Raw genomic sequence first — 16774 nt, 5'->3', positions numbered from 1 at the left:
GCAGGACTTTTTATTAAACAGTTATGTATAGAGGACAGTATACAGAGATAAATATTTTTGCCATGGAGTAGTGCAGAGTGACACTGTATCCTGAATGGTGAATCCTATAATGGACACGATACCCTCAAAAATACAGGCTACAGTACAGGGATCAGTGTAATCCCAGCTAATCACAGTTTAGTACTATCATGAAATTAAGGGTTTGAAGTTTGGCCTTTGGTGTAATTAGTAGGATCAGCCTTAAGACCCCGCTGACCACTCCTGTGGGAAGGTAAGGACAGCTGCCCTATATATATCCAGGCTGCACACAGGAGACCATATCCACTTGCTGAGTTTTCTTTGAGTCCCCAGTGTTACCGAGCATCATGGGGACGATGGGTCCAGTGCTCTGGATCCTATCAGCAGCTACTCTTACTTATTCCTATGAAGCACATACTCGAGGTAAGTGATATCGCCTCTTAAGAGCACATATGTGGGGCACCTCAAAAAAACTTTTTTTAGAAGACAATGCTGCTAGAAATCATCTATTCAATCTTGGTCAAATAATAGTCATTTCAAACACATTCAAACTGTGTATATTTCAACCTATCTGTTCTGACTAAAGGGCAAAAGTTAGATAGTAAAATAACATATTTTTTTTTCACTTTTTTAGTAAACCCCACCTTACCGAGTGTCTTTCTGTGGTAGTTGCACAATTATAAGCCAATGTAACCCAGGTGGTGGGGCCATTTATACAATTTAAATAGCTACATTGAGCCACCATTGTTCTGTAAGGCCTTCATCAAAGGATGAATGGTGAAGACCTGTAGAAATTTCCTCTTTTCAGCGCCCCTAAATCGCTAGACTCACTACTCAAAATGTATACATGTTCTAATTCTCTTTTCTAACCTAAAACATGCACATTCATTCTCAACTAGCTGCTTTAAAAGTTGATGTTTTAGCACATTTATTGGTCCCAAGACCACAACAAAAGTTACACGTTAAGTTACTTTTTTATACTATTGTTCATTAATCAAGAGATTATCGGCCTCTCTGTAGTCAACTTTTCATGGAGAAAGCTGAAATTATTATTGTTATTGTTTTGATCTCTTTCCCCTTAGTCTATTTTAGATAATGCCTGTTCTCTATGGTCAGAAGCATAATCAGTCATTCTCTATTTATTGTGAAAATAATGAGATTGATTGTGTTGTACTCATGTTCATCGGTTAGACACTTAAGTCATTAACTAATAATTTAATATCTGATATATTTTTAATTCTAGTATTCAACCCTGCACATAATGAACAAGTCTGCAGTACGTGGGGTAACTTCCATTACAAGACATTTGATGGAGACATCTTCCAGTTCCCAGGAACGTGTAACTATGTCTTTGCCTCCCACTGTAAAAGCAACTATGAAGATTTTAATATCCAGATACGACGTTCAGTTGGTTCAGGGAAGACAACCCTGTCCTATGTAGTGATGAAGGTCGAGGGTCTGGTGATTGAGATGAAAAAAGGAGAGGTTAAGGTTGAAGGTAAAAGGTGAGTTTCCAAGAGCAGAAAGCACCAACAAGATTATTGTTGGTAACTTTTGATACCATTGCTTCTTATTATAGCAATAATAGGGTTTTATAATCAGAATACTGTATTTTCTTTCAATAATCTGAGTTTTTGCCACAAATTCTCTACAATATCCACATATATATTAACTGACCCTCCATAAAATGTAATAAATATCAGATATTTAAAATGCAAAGGTGCTGTTAGGAACTGGAGTGAGTGGTTATGTTTAATAACAACTGTCTGTTTTTTTCCCAGAGTTACTCTGCCGTACAGCCAGTTTGGGGTACAAATACAAACCAGCAGCATTTATGTGAAAGTTTCTGCCAAGCTCGGACTGGTCCTTATGTGGAATGAGGACGATGCTCTTATGGTGAGGCACAGAGGGTTTGAGCTTCATATTAGAAGATTTTGTTTTGGGTAACATCAAATATACAGCCTTCCGGTCAGTGTGTTCAATAAAAAAATGCACGTAATCCTTGCAGGAACCCCTAAATACAAGCTTAAATGCATTAATTAGTACTACTACCAACCTATTGCATGTTTGAAGGATGAGGAAGCCATTTTTGCTTTGAGATCAGATGCTAATTCTCACTAACTGAAAAAATGCTTTTAAAGAGTTGTGTGTTGGAGAAATATTTAAAATATAGGAGCAAAAGTGCTAACAGCTGAAAACTGTGCTATTAACTAGAGATGGGTGAAAACTTTCATCCATATTCTAAAATGTAAAAAAAATAACAAGGAATCCCAAAACCTGTTTTAAAAATTAGATGTGTGTTATTGTATCTGGCAAGGGTGTAGGAACCTAAATATATATATATATATATATATATATATATATATATATATATATATATATATATATATATATAATTTACTTGATGGTTACATTTCTAGTTCTCTATGGGATAGGGACTGGTCTTTCTCCCCACTTCTAGCTCCTGCATCGATGATATATTTTTTGTTTGTTTTTTATTTATTAATGAGAATTTATTTCTCGGGCGATAGGTCTATTTTATGGTTTTTTGATTGCTTTTTCAATGTTTTGTATGTTTTGTGTGTATTTCCAGCTGAAACTACAGTCCAAATACATTAACAGTACATGTGGGCTGTGCGGAAACATGAATGGAGTGAAGCAAGATGAGTTCAAAGCTAATGGTGAGTCTCCACTTTTTTAAGTGTTCTTTTATTTGTTCTTAAGTAGATAAAATAGTCTTACAGCAATACCACTGCTATATACTGAAGACATATAACATGATGGTTGTGTGTGTACAGATATCCCACTGACCCCTCTGCAATTTGGAAACCTGCAAAAGTTGGATGGACCAACGGAACAATGTGAAGATCCTGTGCCATCTGTCCCCAGTAACTGTAGTGACCTGGTAAGACACCTAAAACTTTTGGCGTATCCAGTTATCCCATTTTACCATTTGCTTTAAAACCCAAATGCTGTTTGGTCATTGGGCCCTGTCTCGTGTTTAATATAACTTGAGACATATCCCATAACTTTACAATCCATTAAATCATAGCCTATTGTAATTGTAAAAAATATACTTTAAAAAGTAAATATTAAAGGTATACCAATGCTAACTGGTATTCATGAAGTCCTCTTGTGCCTAGTGAGTAATAAATTCATGTGTGTGGCTACACGGTAGGTTGTCCCTTCTTCTGAATTTCAAAGTGGTCTTTTTCACCTAAGATTCTACTTAATTCTATAACAAGGAGCCACCTTTTCTTATTCCAACAGAAGGAGACGTGCTTACGGATGCTCTCCACTTCAGCCTTCAGAGACTGTGACCTCCGTCTCCCTATAGCACCATATGTGCAGTCTTGCATGTTGGATCTTTGCAGCTGCCAGTCTTCTTCCGATGTTTCCTGTTTCTGTGACACTCTGGCCGAGTACTCCCGTCAATGCGCTCATGCTGGTGGCAGGCCCAGTGATTGGAGAACACATAAGATTTGTGGTAAAGACCTTAACAAAGTAGATCTTACAGTCATCTGTGAGATGTAGTGGCTGCAGTTAATTTCCCAACCAGACAAGCATATAAGTGTTTGAAACATGTCTATTTTCATTCATGTCACCATTTGTGAGGAGCAATGACAATAAAACAGATATGAAAAACATGAACTTACCCATGAGAAACGTGTGCACATGTTTGCTATTCTTGTCTGGTGTTATCTGCACAATAGCTAACAATAGCTAACAATAGCTAGCAGCTACTATAACTAGTCTCAAGTATCAAAGCAAACCTAACTAATTCCAGACCAATAATCCTAGTGATGGAAGACCTGGCCTTACTGAGAGTCATTTTTATTTTGGTAGAGAGAAGCTGTCCAATGAATATGAAATATGAAGAATGTGGTTCACCCTGCGTGGATACCTGCTCCAATTCAGAAAGGGCGCTGGTTTGTGAAGAACATTGTATAGATGGCTGCTTCTGTCCTCCAGGTCAGTTTCCCTCTGATAAGTAACCTGATAATGAGAAGGGTCTGTCTATCCTTCATTGATGTTTTATGAGCTTCATCATAGTGGTTTGATTAAAGAGTTCATATCCAAAGTTAAGTCAAAATGAACACAGAGGGTGATGGGGTAAAGTGCTGGGAGGATACCTCGAAACATACAGAATTCACATATTTGAATCTTTCCCATGACAAGAGAAAATAAGAGGTACATACAGCGGACCTTTCCCTCTATTTCTTCAGCTACCAGTCCTGTGTGCTTCAGCCAAAAATAAGTCAATTTTCTTCTTACAGGAACTGTGTTGGATGATGTTGACAACAGGGGCTGTGTCCCTCAAAGTCAATGCTCCTGCACCTTTAATAATAAAAAGTATGCCCCAGGAGAATCCTACAGTAGCAACTGCCGCAACTGGTATGTCCTTAATTCTTTTCAACATAATTTCTACTTCTTCACAGAGTTCTCTGCTCTCCCCTCCTAACATGTTACTTGTCCCTTAGCCTTTCTGCCTTGCTGTGCTGGTTATTTTTTACTTCTCCACTTTGCCGTAACATACATTTGTATAACTATAACAAATTCCTTCTATCTATATACACCATCTGATCTCATTTTGTTTGACTCGCATGCCATTCCAGCACCTGCACAGGAGGCCAATGGAGTTGCCATTCTCTGCCCTGTCCTGGGCGCTGTTCTCTAGAAGGAGGTTCTCACATTAACACTTTTGATGGAGGACACTACACTTTCCATGGGGACTGTAGCTACATATTCACTAAGGTAACTCGCCTGTCCTACAAAGCATAATTCTAAAATACCGTAAATGCATAGGAGATTATATCATCAAAGCACTCATAATATAAACCTTACAATAAAAGAAGTATTGTATCTGAAAACAGCCTGTTTTAGCAGGAAGGGGACATAGCCGCACAATATGATTGACATTGTTGTATTTTCTACTTAGGACTGCGGCAAGAACAGGTTCACTATTCTGGCTGAGCTGCGGAGATGTGGGGTCACTGATACGGAGACCTGTCTGAAGAGCATTACTTTATCACTAGACAAAGGGGCAACTGTAAGCCAAACACTTTTCTTTATTACCATGTACAATCAGAGGGTATAATGATAATTGTCATTTTCATATGCAAACAAGTAGTCAGACCTAAGATGGGTAAAGCTGCAGATATCTGATGCCTATTGTAATTTTCTACTCATTGTTCACTATACCCATGTGCAGTAAATGCTTGTTTAATCATATAACTTTTAAAACCAATATTATTCATTCATTCAAATTCTGTAATGTAGCATAAGTTATACCAGACATTGTCAACAGGTAGCAGTTTCCATGAACTATTATACCTTGGGGACAAAGGGAAGTTCTATGCTGACCGTCTCTCTCTCAACAGGTTATCATGGTGAAATCTTCTGGTACAATCCTCCTTAATGGCATCTATGCTCAGATACCTCTAGCCACAGGTAGAGTATCATGCAACGGCAGAATATGGTAGATCCCACACCATATAACAAGAACAGACCAATTATTACAAAAGCACAGATGCAGACACCCCTACCAGTTATATGTGAAAACAATACAGCCCTGCAGCTATGACAATATGAATGGAAAAATACACAGTATAATTTATTTTATGCATTTACGTGATGATTTATGTATTTTGTAATTCTCCTGCTTTTTAGGTGATAAACTACTCACACAAGTATACACAAAAATATTTAATGTACTTAAAAACAGTCAACACTTCATTGTTTTTGTCTGTACTAGATAAAAAAAAAGAACTAAAAATGGCAAGAAGCATAAACTCTCAACCAACTAGAGTAAATCCACGTTCGCACACTACTCCCAGGGTGACCAGTTCTGTGTTGACTTGTTAAAGCTCATGGACCCTTTAGTGCTGCATCTTTGCTAACTATAATATTGTTCTGTTTTGTTGTAGAAAGCATTGTTGTGTTCCAGCCATCCTCTTTCTACGTGATCATTCAGAGTTTTAGTGGGCTGCAGATTCAGGTTCAGCTTAGCCCGGTCATGCAGATATTTGTGACCCTGGATCCCGAGTACCAGGGAGAAACTTGCGGTAAGTGTAGAGCTATGTTCCTAGGCTAGGCTGAAACATGGGCCGTAGCATTTATCATAATAATTTAGCCGGTTCCCCATGTTAGCAGCAGTTAGTAGAGAAACATCTTTTGTGAAAGCAATCCACTTTCTGTGTTCAGCGTTTCCCTCAACATATTGGTTACAAACACAGGTCATATTTCTATATCTATATAGCAAAGGATCACCGGAGCTGCTTATAAATGTGAACTCCAACAATGAATATACAATGAATATGTCTCTCTCATTGAGAGCTTTTTGCATGTTTCTATATTTCATATAAATCTCTTAAAGAAAATGGGTCTTTGACTATAAATTTTAGACTACTGTGGGGTTTTGCTTTGCCATCTCTAGGTAGGTAGGAATAAAATTGCTGAGCCCCCCCATTTCACTATGGGCAATTGTGCTTGTCTAAGGGTGATTAAATAGGAAAATCAAAGCTCTTCTGTTCTTGTGGTAGGTCTCTGTGGAGATTTTAACAACATCCGTACAGATGATTACCAATCTCTGAGTGGTGCTTTAGAGGGGACAGCTGCTGCATTTGCCAACACCTGGAAGAGTCAAGCAGATTGCCATGATGTGAAGGACAGCTATGAAAACCCATGCATGCTCAGTGTGGAAAATGGTACGAGAGCTTTATAAATGATTGCCACATGGCAGGAAGAACTACCATGTTTAACATGTTATTCACAATGTGATAAACCTATGCCATTTCCCCATAATTTTCACAGAGAGATATGCCCAGCACTGGTGTTCTCTGCTCTCGGACACCAAAGGACCTTTTGCTCCCTGCCATGATGTAGTGCATCCAATGATCTACCAAAAGGTGAGTGCCTTGAGAAGCAAAACATTCATACAGAGATTTTTCTCTGTATGAATACTAACTTGATACTAACTTGAAGACTAACTTTTAGAACATGAACAGCTTAACTACCTCCAGTGAGGAACCTCTCAGCAACTTCTTACCAAGGTTCTCGCTTTAAATGAATATTAAGTAACAGGAGCTTCTGCATAACCCCAACGTGGCTCATTAACTGCAGGTACCTCTGTAGGATGTATCAGTGGAGACATTCCATAATATCTAATGCAGGGCATAATTATTTGTAATGAAAATTGAGCTTCAGAAAGCTGAATATTAGTGATCAGGATACTTAAGCGCACATTAGGTTCAACAACAGAACTGCCATTGCTGCTGCAAGTGCAAACACCAAAGCTGGATCTACAAGTAATGCAACACTTACTGAATAGTTATGCCTAACACCAAGTGTCACAAGCTAAATATTTCCTCTTTATTTTCCCCACAGAACTGTATATATGACAGTTGCAACTACGAGAAGAGTGAAGACAGTGTGTGCGCTGCGTTTTCTTCCTACGCACGCATGTGTGCTGCTCAGGGTGTCACTCTACATGGGTGGAGAGGTACCATTTGTGGTAAGTGGTACGGCCTCTTATGCTCAACTTAGCTAAGAGTTCCATTCTCTTTCTTTTCAATGAAATTACATTTTAACTTTGTACAGGGAGAGTATTAATGGCAGGAGATGTTCATTCACCATTTATTTTCTCTCCCAGACAAATATACCAAGAACTGTCCCAGGAATATGTCCTATCAATACACCATAAATACTTGTCAGCAAACCTGTCGCTCTTTGAGTGAACCAGATCCAAGCTGCAGTGTGCGATTCTCACCTCTGGATGGTTGTGGGTGCAGCAAAGGAACCTTCCTCGATGAAAGTGGATCCTGTGTTCCAGCCAAGAAATGCCCCTGTTACTACAAGGGATCAGCAATGCCTGCAGGAGAAGTCATCTATGATAACGGAGCCATGTGGTACGTAGCTAATGTCAATATATATATATATATAAATATAATACAGTATATATATATATATATATATATATATATATTGGCCACAAGGTGACACCATTGCAATACTATATACTATCAAGTCTGTATCATAAGAATTGTATAGTTCATGAACAGTTAGAAAGTTGTCTATTACTTCAACATCATATATATATATAATAACCATAGATTAATCATATGATAACTCATATGTAACATCCACTGTATGTACAGTATATTTATAACACAACGTTTCCATTTCAAATTCACAAAAAATGCCTAGCATTATTAAATGTTGAACATATTCATTTTATTTTTTACCAAAAAACACCATTCAAACTTTGCACCAAAATCACTATTTATATTAATAAAAATCCATTGTGTCTTTTATCAATATCTGGCCAGAAAGTGTCAAAGCTGGCACTCTGATACTTGAGCTCCTTCTCTGCCATGATGTTTAGGTATCAAATAAGTTGGTTGCGCATTATGGAAGATGTTGTCTAAGGGTGCCAGAGGTTGTGCTATGTCTAGACCAGACAGGAAGAGGAAGTGTAAAGGTTCCTTAATCCTTGCAAATAACTCTATTCATGTCAGGTTTGAGGAATGTAAATTGTATGGCTTATTTATCTCACGCGGGAACATTGAATGACAGTAAACTATATCCAACATATTCAGCCTATTAAATATATCTATCATTACATTCTAGTACGTGTCAAAGTGGAAGACTACACTGTGTTGGAAAAACACCAAGTTTTGCAGGTAAGGAAGTAAAACACAAGGAACGCATATTAAAATCAAATTTACAGTAACAGCGCTGGGGTTGTGGATCAGAAAGGATGTAGTCTTAGACCATACACTTGCAAACAATCATGGGAGCTGAGCTAAATTAATACATGCTGGACCTCTGATGGCCCTTTTATTTTCTAGGGTAGTGCATCTTTAAAGGTTTATGTGCTGTAGACCTATATCTTTAATACTGGCTTACACCTGTATTTCATACTTCTACATGTACCTGTTGAGAAGAGCCAGGCTTCTTACCCCTGTTTCCTCACCTATTATTTAGGAGCTCAGAACATTTGCTGAGTATGAGTGTATCACTCCATTTTACAGACCTAAATGTGACATTAGGACACTCTTTGTGAAGTCCTGTTCCCTAGCGATGCCTTCTAACAACACCCTCTAAAACAAAAGTGACCTTCTTTGAAATGTTTAATTTGAATCTGTTATGTTATTTACATAATATAATATTGCAACTAGACTCAATTCTGAATATCTCTGAAATATAGAATACAGCATTATTGTGCTTAGGGTGTTAATAGCTTTGCTTTGACTAGCAATCTCCCCAGAAACATTAAAGTACCTGCTGTTACGCCTAGCCAAGAGGCTTCAAGGAGGGGAAAGGAGCTTAAGCCTGCATGGGATAGGCATAAGGCTATTGTAGATATAAAATAAGGCCAGGGACTAAGGAAAGTTTTCAGAAAATGGGTAGACTGGATGGGCCAAATGGCTCTTATCTGCCAATAAATTCTATATTTCTATTTGTCTGGCCTGTGTCATCCTCTACTATTACACTTGTAGGCTCTTTTTCTGGTACAGGGTGAGGGGAATTATGCTGAAACCAGCGCTTCCATGCATGCGTCTATATAAAACCAACATTTTATTTTGCAGAGTGCCCAAATAACATGGTATATTTTGATTGCGCTAATGCTTCTATGGGAGCTAAAGGAGCTGAATGCCAGAAGACATGCCAGACACTGGATATGGAGTGTGTAAGTCAACATACAGTACACTAGCCTTATGTATTATGCTTAACAAGGCTCGTGTTAGCCACTCTTACCAGCAGATGTCACTCACAGTAGTGTCCCAATCTACTAAATGCATACAAAATATATACAAGGAAGCATCTACTTTGATTAATAAACCTAACGAACTATAATTTTGTCTGCAGTTCAGCATTCAGTGTGCCTCGGGCTGTGTCTGCCCTGCTGGGCTTGTGCTCAATAACAATGGCAGCTGTGTGTCAGAGGAGCAGTGTCCTTGCGTACACAATGGACAAATTTACCACAGTGGGGAGAGTATCCAACAGGACTGTAACACGTGGTAAGTGATAACAGATTGCTCATCCCTTATGGAACTTAACATGCAATATTCATAAGACCCACTTGATGTCACTGTTTTCCCATGACTCAATGTTTCCTATGATTATAAGTCACCAATGTAATTTTGACTAAGCAATTCCTATACACATATATAGTTATACATAGTTATATAGGCTGAAAAAAGACATGTGTCCATCAAGTTCAGCCTTTCCCATATCTGTTAATTACTGTTGATCCAAAAGAAGGCAAAAACCCTGTTTGTGGCTTTTTCCAATTTTGCTTCTTGACCCTAAAATGGCAGTCAGATCTCTCCTTGGATCAAGAAGCTGTTTCCCCATAATTTAAAAATTATTTCCCTGAATATTATGTTTTTCCAAGTATTCATCCAGTTGTTGCTTAAACGTCTGTACAGACTCTGATAAAACTACCTCTGCAGGCAGATAATTCCACATCTCCTTTCTTCCAGTCTAAACGCATGACCACGTGTCCTATCCATAGTGCTGTTTATGAATAGGTTTCCACACAATGGTTTTTATTGGCCCCGAATATATTTATTTAATGCTATCATATCCCCTCTGAGGCGCCGTTTTTCTAAACTAAACAGATTTAAATGCGTTAACCTTTCTTCATAACAAAGTATATTGCTACTCTTAAGGTGTTTATAAATTTTATTTTTCAGTATCTGTAAAGAGCGTAAGTGGCAGTGTACAAAGAAGGAATGCCACAGGACCTGTGCGGTGTATGGAGAGGGGCACTATATTACTTTTGATGGAAAACGTTTTGACTTCAGTGGTAACTGCGAATATACATTAGCTCAGGTACTTAATAAACTAATATCTAGCCGGACGTGTCTCATATGGGCCTTTCTAATATTAGGGTGGGTTGGCCAGCATAAGCTTACACTTACTAGGCCAATAATGGGACCCATTGCAACATTCTCAACTCCGGGTGCCTATTGGCCATGAAACCTATTTCCACACTTTGGCACCATTTATAGTACCGCCATATTGTGTTTTTATAATTTGTAAATCAAAGTTTTCCACATTTCATCAATTTTAATTCATTTTTCAGGATTATTGTGCATCCAGCTCGGGGAATGGATCATTTCGAGTGATCACTGAGAATATCCCATGTGGGACAACTGGGGCAACTTGTTCAAAGGCTATCAAACTATTTTTGGGGGTGAGTAAGATGAAATTTCTCCGGAAAAGTAAAAAAATATGCTTTGTCAACATGTTAAATAAATATATATAGTGATTCCATCCTCAATGTCTGAACCTCTCAGTAACAAACATGGCCAAAAATGAATCCTCTGACTGACTATAATCATATGTACAGAACTTTGAACTGAAGCTGAGTGAAGGAGCATTTGAAGTTGTGGAGAGAGAAATAGGAGGCGATGTTCCTTACCAGGTCAGGCAGATGGGTGTCTACCTTGTAATCGAGGCCAAGAATGGACTGATCCTCATGTGGGACAAAAAAACAAGCATCTTAATTAAACTGAGCCCAGACTTTAAGGTGAGATATTTATTATTCTGTATTTTGATCCCTCTCTAAATATGTTTTTGTTTCTATGGTTTATTCAAATAAGAATAACTTTGAGAAAAGTTTATGCTGAAACAATTTTGTTTATTGTCTTCCATTATCCATTTGAATATTAAAAAAATGTCTTGAAACACCAAAAGTACAAAGCCATTCCCCTTAGGGACAATGGGTTGTCCATAAACCCATCAATGACAATCCATTGTGAGCCCGTACATGTATGGACTTTGAAGGGGTTAAAAAATGCAAGCATGCAACAACAGATGGGTTCAGTGGGATCTTAATAACTAACAGAGGAGTTACTGTATCTATATAGGCAATATCTCCAGTATGTAAGTGGCTGTTTTGTTTTATGAAGGCTGTTTTGTTTCAGAAAGTATGAGGCTTCTAGAACCCTCCATTGCTGCCCGCTGCCTTAATGTTTTAAGGCCTTAGGCCTGCTGGTATCTTAGTCCAACTTTGTATCAATAGACTGATATGGTATAATGACAACAACTTGAGTTATCTGAAGCATTAGGCCCATACAAGTGAATAACACATTCGCAGAAGGCTGAAAGGAAATCTGTGGTAACCTTTGAAAGTAAAACTGGGTGTTTGAAAAAGGCTTATAATTATGTTTATAAAAACATAAAAATATAGAAAAGTCTCCTGCGCTTGAGGACACAGTGTTCTACCCGTGTGTATCGTGTATTTTGCAACTGCTGGATGCAACCCAGAAAAGGATTTCTTCTCTACAGAATTGTAGTCAGCTAAATTGCTGTGCTATGTGAACTGTTGTACTTGAAGATAGACATTCACCACCTTGTGTTTTTTTTTTTAATTTCTAAAAGGGAAACGTATGTGGTCTCTGTGGCAATTATGATGGCAGTGTCTCCAATGATTTCACCACAAGAAGTTTATCGGTTGTCGTCAACGTACAAGAATTTGGTAACAGCTGGAAAGCCTCTCCCTCCTGTCCTGATGCGCAGCCCCTTAGAGATCCTTGTCTTTCAAACCCATACCGTCAGACCTGGTCCCAGAAACACTGCAGCATTGTCATGGGTGCCGCCTTCTCCAAATGCCATGCAAAGGTTGGTCACCAAAACAACTACAAAACATGTAATAAGAATTCTAAGAATTCTTTGGGGTGGGGGGGTAAAATCAATAATAAAACTAATCATTTGGGGTGATACATTTTGGATATTTTGCATTTAGCAGGTCTAACAAGCCATTTGCCAGAATTTGTTTCTAATCATATTCAATTGTCAGGTTGACCCCACCCCTTTCCATGAAGCATGTGTCCGGGACACTTGCGCTTGTGATTCGGGAGGAGATTGTGAGTGTTACTGTACGGCTGTGGCCGCTTATGCTGCAGCCTGTAATGAAGCTGGAATCTGTGTATCATGGAGAAGCCCTGACATTTGCCGTAAGTTACCCGCCTCTAAAATTAGATTAAACAAATAGAATGTTAACAGTCAACAACACTCAATCATAATTGGAACCTTCAGCTCAATAAAAAACACTGTAACACTAGCAAAATACTACTATGATCCTTAAATAAGAATATCATAAGAATAACAAAAACACACTTTGTGGAACAAGCATAAATATTAACAATAAACATTAAACACCTATTAGTCAACCATGGCCAATGAGTTATTCTCACTTAGAAAATCAGCTTCATAGTCATAGTCATGGCATAGCAACCCAATTGGCAGTTTATTGCCTAACTTATCTCCTAACTTGCCCCTGCAACCATTATCTACAGTGAAAATATATTGTTCCCTAAGAATTCTTTTATCTGTCTGAAAAGTAAACTGTTTATCATTCTTTCTTCAGTGCTGAAATATTAGACATATAATACACTTTTCATCTCCAAGTTCATATCGGATCTACCTCCTCAATACAGACTTCTTATTTTTTTTTTTTTTATTCCAGCACTTTTCTGTGATTACTACAATCCGGAAGGAGAATGTGAGTGGCACTATAAGCCATGTGGAGCTCCATGTATGAAGACTTGCAGAAATCCTAGTGGAAAGTGCATGAATGAGCTGCCAGGATTGGAAGGCAAGTATTAAGCAGTAGTTAGCGGGATTAGTTATTGAATTAATATCTAATTTAATATTTCAATGGAAAACCGATCATTGTTATTTGTTTATCACATATGACATCTGTGGAAACATGGCTCGGTGACTTTGAAGTGTTATTTTTTAGCAGATATATTAAATTAGAATGAAAGACAATTGGTTAATAATAATTCTATTTTTCATACTGACTTGTTACTTATATAGGATGTTATCCCAAATGCCCCAAGGATCGACCTTTCTTTGATGAAGATATCATGAAGTGTGTGGCCCAAGCAAACTGTGGATGTTATGATGATGATGGCAAACGCTACACTGTTGGGGATATGGTGCCATCCTTCAAAAACTGCGAATCCTGGTACATCCTCTTTGCTGCAAAATAGGGCTTTTTTCCTAATATTCATAGCATTATAATACTCAACCTTACTAATAATGTTCTACAAGGGGAAAAGTTATGGAAGATTCACAAAACATAACACTGTTCCAAACATACTTTAGCCTCTAGAAATAGTGCCAGTAATTAACACTGTAAAACAATCAGGGGTTATATTTAGCAAACACCCAAAGCCACTTTTGACCTGAGTGTTATTCCTCCAAATCACAGCTTTAAAAATAATTGATTAGGTAGTATTTTGTAAACTCAAGGACCAACAAGGATCAACGATACTTATACTTACACAATTTTGTATTTTTTTTGCTCTCCAGTATATGCACCAAAAAGGGTCGTCGTTGCCAGTTGGATCTGCGAGGTAACTTTGCCACTCTTTTAAAACAAAATAAACCCATCTTATTTAAAACAATCTCTCATGTTTAGACTGCTTAGCACTGCAGTGGAAATTTTTTCAACATGTGGAACTGAAACTGGTTAATTAGCTCTATATATTGTAAATATTGAAAGGTACAGTTTCAGTCATATTTAAGAATCATCTCCAAATGATACAGAAATGTTTCTGGACTATTATGAAAATAATTATGATCAATAAAAAGAAATCAATTTTTTTTTCAATCAACCCTGTTGGTTTTGTAACTTGTTTTTCTTTTGTAACTTATAGCTTGCTACTGCTATTATGGGAACATGAAGTATAACTACGGAGAAGTCATCTATAACACCACAGATGGAATTGGAGGATGTATAACAGCCAAGTGTTCATCTAATGGAACTATTGAGAGAAAGGTCTATCCATGCACAGCAACTACTGAGGCGCCAACCACAACTTTGTATTTCGACACGACAACTTCACCTGCCATGAACCTGACCACTTCAGGTAGGTTAATTGTGGCTTCAGTTTTGAAGGTTGGTTAGATTTTCAAAACATATATATCATTAATGCATCTCATCCTGAACCTTTAAACTTTCCTTGATTTTCTAATGTATTTTCTTTAATTACAATGCTGTCTTGAGTAGTCCTACATATAGTATTGTCAACCAAATTTTGAAATAACAAACTAATTTGCCATGCAGGGCCAGCATCACCAACGTCTGTGTCGTGTCTGGAAGAAGTCTGCAAGTGGTCCATGTGGTATGATGTGACCTGTCCCAAGTATGGAGAAAATGAAGGGGATTTTGAAACATTTGAGAAGATCAGAGATAGCGGTCACTCTGTTTGTAAAGTCCCATCTAAGGTGGAGTGTCGAGCACAGAAATTCCCCAAAATACCTGTTAAAGACTTAGGTCAGATCATTCAGTGCAATACTTCAGTTGGTCTTGTGTGTTACAATCGAGACCAATTTTCTCAGCTCTGTTTCAACTATGAGATTCGAATCCTATGTTGTAGCTATGTTCCTTGTGGAAATTCTACTAAACCTCCAAGTTCAACAGCTCAAACCTCTCCAAAAGTCACCTCTTTAACAACTAAATCTCCTAAATCCCCAACAATCTCAACCCTGCTGCCTGTTGATATTTCCACCTTAAAAACCTTACAGACAAGTTCTACCATAACTAGAAAAACACCTAGAACAACAGCTGAAAGTTCAGTCACAGAACATGTACAGCCATCTTCACCCTTACCTACCCTTGAGTCTCATTCCACTGCACACAGTACACCATGCAAACTTCAGAAATGCACCTGGACCCAATGGTATGATGTACACTTTCCTACCATTGTAACCTCTGATGGAGACTTTGAGACACTAGAAAATATTGCGGCTGCTGGAAATGATATATGTAAAAAGCCAGACAATATTGAGTGCAGAGCTGAGCGTTTCCCAAATACAAACATAGCGGATATTGGGCAGGTTGTTACATGCAATGCTTCCTATGGTCTCATCTGCCAGAACAAAGATCAGGACTGGAATTTCCCCCTTTGTTACAATTATCAAGTAAGAGTACTATGCTGCTCCATGGAAGACTGTGAAAAATCTACTGTTCCCCCTTATACAATAGACACTATCCATACAACCACTATGGTTCCTGAAGAAACAAAAACTTCAATCACAATTACTGAAAGAACAGTCACATCTGGTGTTATAACAGAAAGGAAAAGTACTACATCAAAAGTTCCTGAGGAAGGTCATACAAGTGTCGTTGCTGGAACACAGTTCAAAACTGCTTCCTCTGCATCAGGATCCACCTCTGCTGACACACCCTGTGAACCTGTTTGTCAGTGGTCACAGTGGTTTGATGTAAGTTTCCCAGATGAAGAGACCAATGGAGACTTTGAAACCTTTGAGGAGATCAAAAAATCTGGATTCATGATTTGTAATGAGCCATCAGATATCCAATGCAGATCAGCAGACCTTCCAGACATTTCTTTAGATGAACTTCAACAAAATGTGGAGTGCAATGCCAGTGTAGGTCTAATCTGCATGAATGAGGAACAGAACGGCCCGTTTCCGTATTGTTACAATTATGAGATCCGTGTCCTCTGTTGCACTGGGTGTACCTCCACAAAAATACCAACAACACCTTTGTATCCAACTAGTACAATTTCTGTGTCACCAGGAACATCAACACCTGAAAATACAAGTTTTCATAAGTCTACCACAGGGAGGACAGATGAAGAGACCACATCTAATAAGCCAATTTCTATGAAAAATACTCAACAGTCTACTACAAGTGAAGTAGTGAAATCTACCAAGACAGCAACATCCACCGCTGGTTTATCGTCTCCTAAATCATCTTCAACTTCCC

General features: G+C 38.1%; 1 protein-coding gene across 1 annotated transcript in view; it reads left to right on the top strand.

The window, feature by feature from the left end:
* Positions 1-365: 365 nt before the first annotated feature.
* Positions 366-16774, top strand: part of LOC128467628 (mucin-5AC-like) — a 33884-nt gene continuing 17475 nt past the window's right edge. The window contains exons 1-29 of the mRNA XM_053449303.1: positions 366-441; positions 1262-1523; positions 1800-1914; positions 2612-2699; positions 2817-2923; positions 3289-3505; positions 3865-3990; positions 4296-4413; positions 4635-4773; positions 4958-5068; positions 5400-5469; positions 5946-6083; positions 6561-6725; positions 6832-6926; positions 7405-7531; positions 7670-7925; positions 8647-8699; positions 9609-9709; positions 9889-10040; positions 10719-10857; positions 11111-11221; positions 11378-11557; positions 12412-12651; positions 12830-12986; positions 13499-13627; positions 13852-14002; positions 14350-14393; positions 14697-14909; positions 15107-16619. Of these exons, the coding sequence (XP_053305278.1) occupies positions 366-441; positions 1262-1523; positions 1800-1914; positions 2612-2699; positions 2817-2923; positions 3289-3505; positions 3865-3990; positions 4296-4413; positions 4635-4773; positions 4958-5068; positions 5400-5469; positions 5946-6083; positions 6561-6725; positions 6832-6926; positions 7405-7531; positions 7670-7925; positions 8647-8699; positions 9609-9709; positions 9889-10040; positions 10719-10857; positions 11111-11221; positions 11378-11557; positions 12412-12651; positions 12830-12986; positions 13499-13627; positions 13852-14002; positions 14350-14393; positions 14697-14909; positions 15107-16619 (5393 nt within the window). The remainder of the gene's footprint in view (positions 442-1261; positions 1524-1799; positions 1915-2611; positions 2700-2816; positions 2924-3288; positions 3506-3864; positions 3991-4295; positions 4414-4634; positions 4774-4957; positions 5069-5399; positions 5470-5945; positions 6084-6560; positions 6726-6831; positions 6927-7404; positions 7532-7669; positions 7926-8646; positions 8700-9608; positions 9710-9888; positions 10041-10718; positions 10858-11110; positions 11222-11377; positions 11558-12411; positions 12652-12829; positions 12987-13498; positions 13628-13851; positions 14003-14349; positions 14394-14696; positions 14910-15106; positions 16620-16774) is intronic.

The sequence above is a fragment of the Spea bombifrons genome, chromosome 10 (genome assembly GCF_027358695.1).
Source record: "Spea bombifrons isolate aSpeBom1 chromosome 10, aSpeBom1.2.pri, whole genome shotgun sequence".
In the NCBI taxonomy this organism is placed as follows: Eukaryota; Metazoa; Chordata; class Amphibia; order Anura; family Pelobatidae; genus Spea; species Spea bombifrons.
Note: the sequence above shows the minus strand (reverse complement) of the source record. Positions and strands in the feature narration are given on the sequence as shown.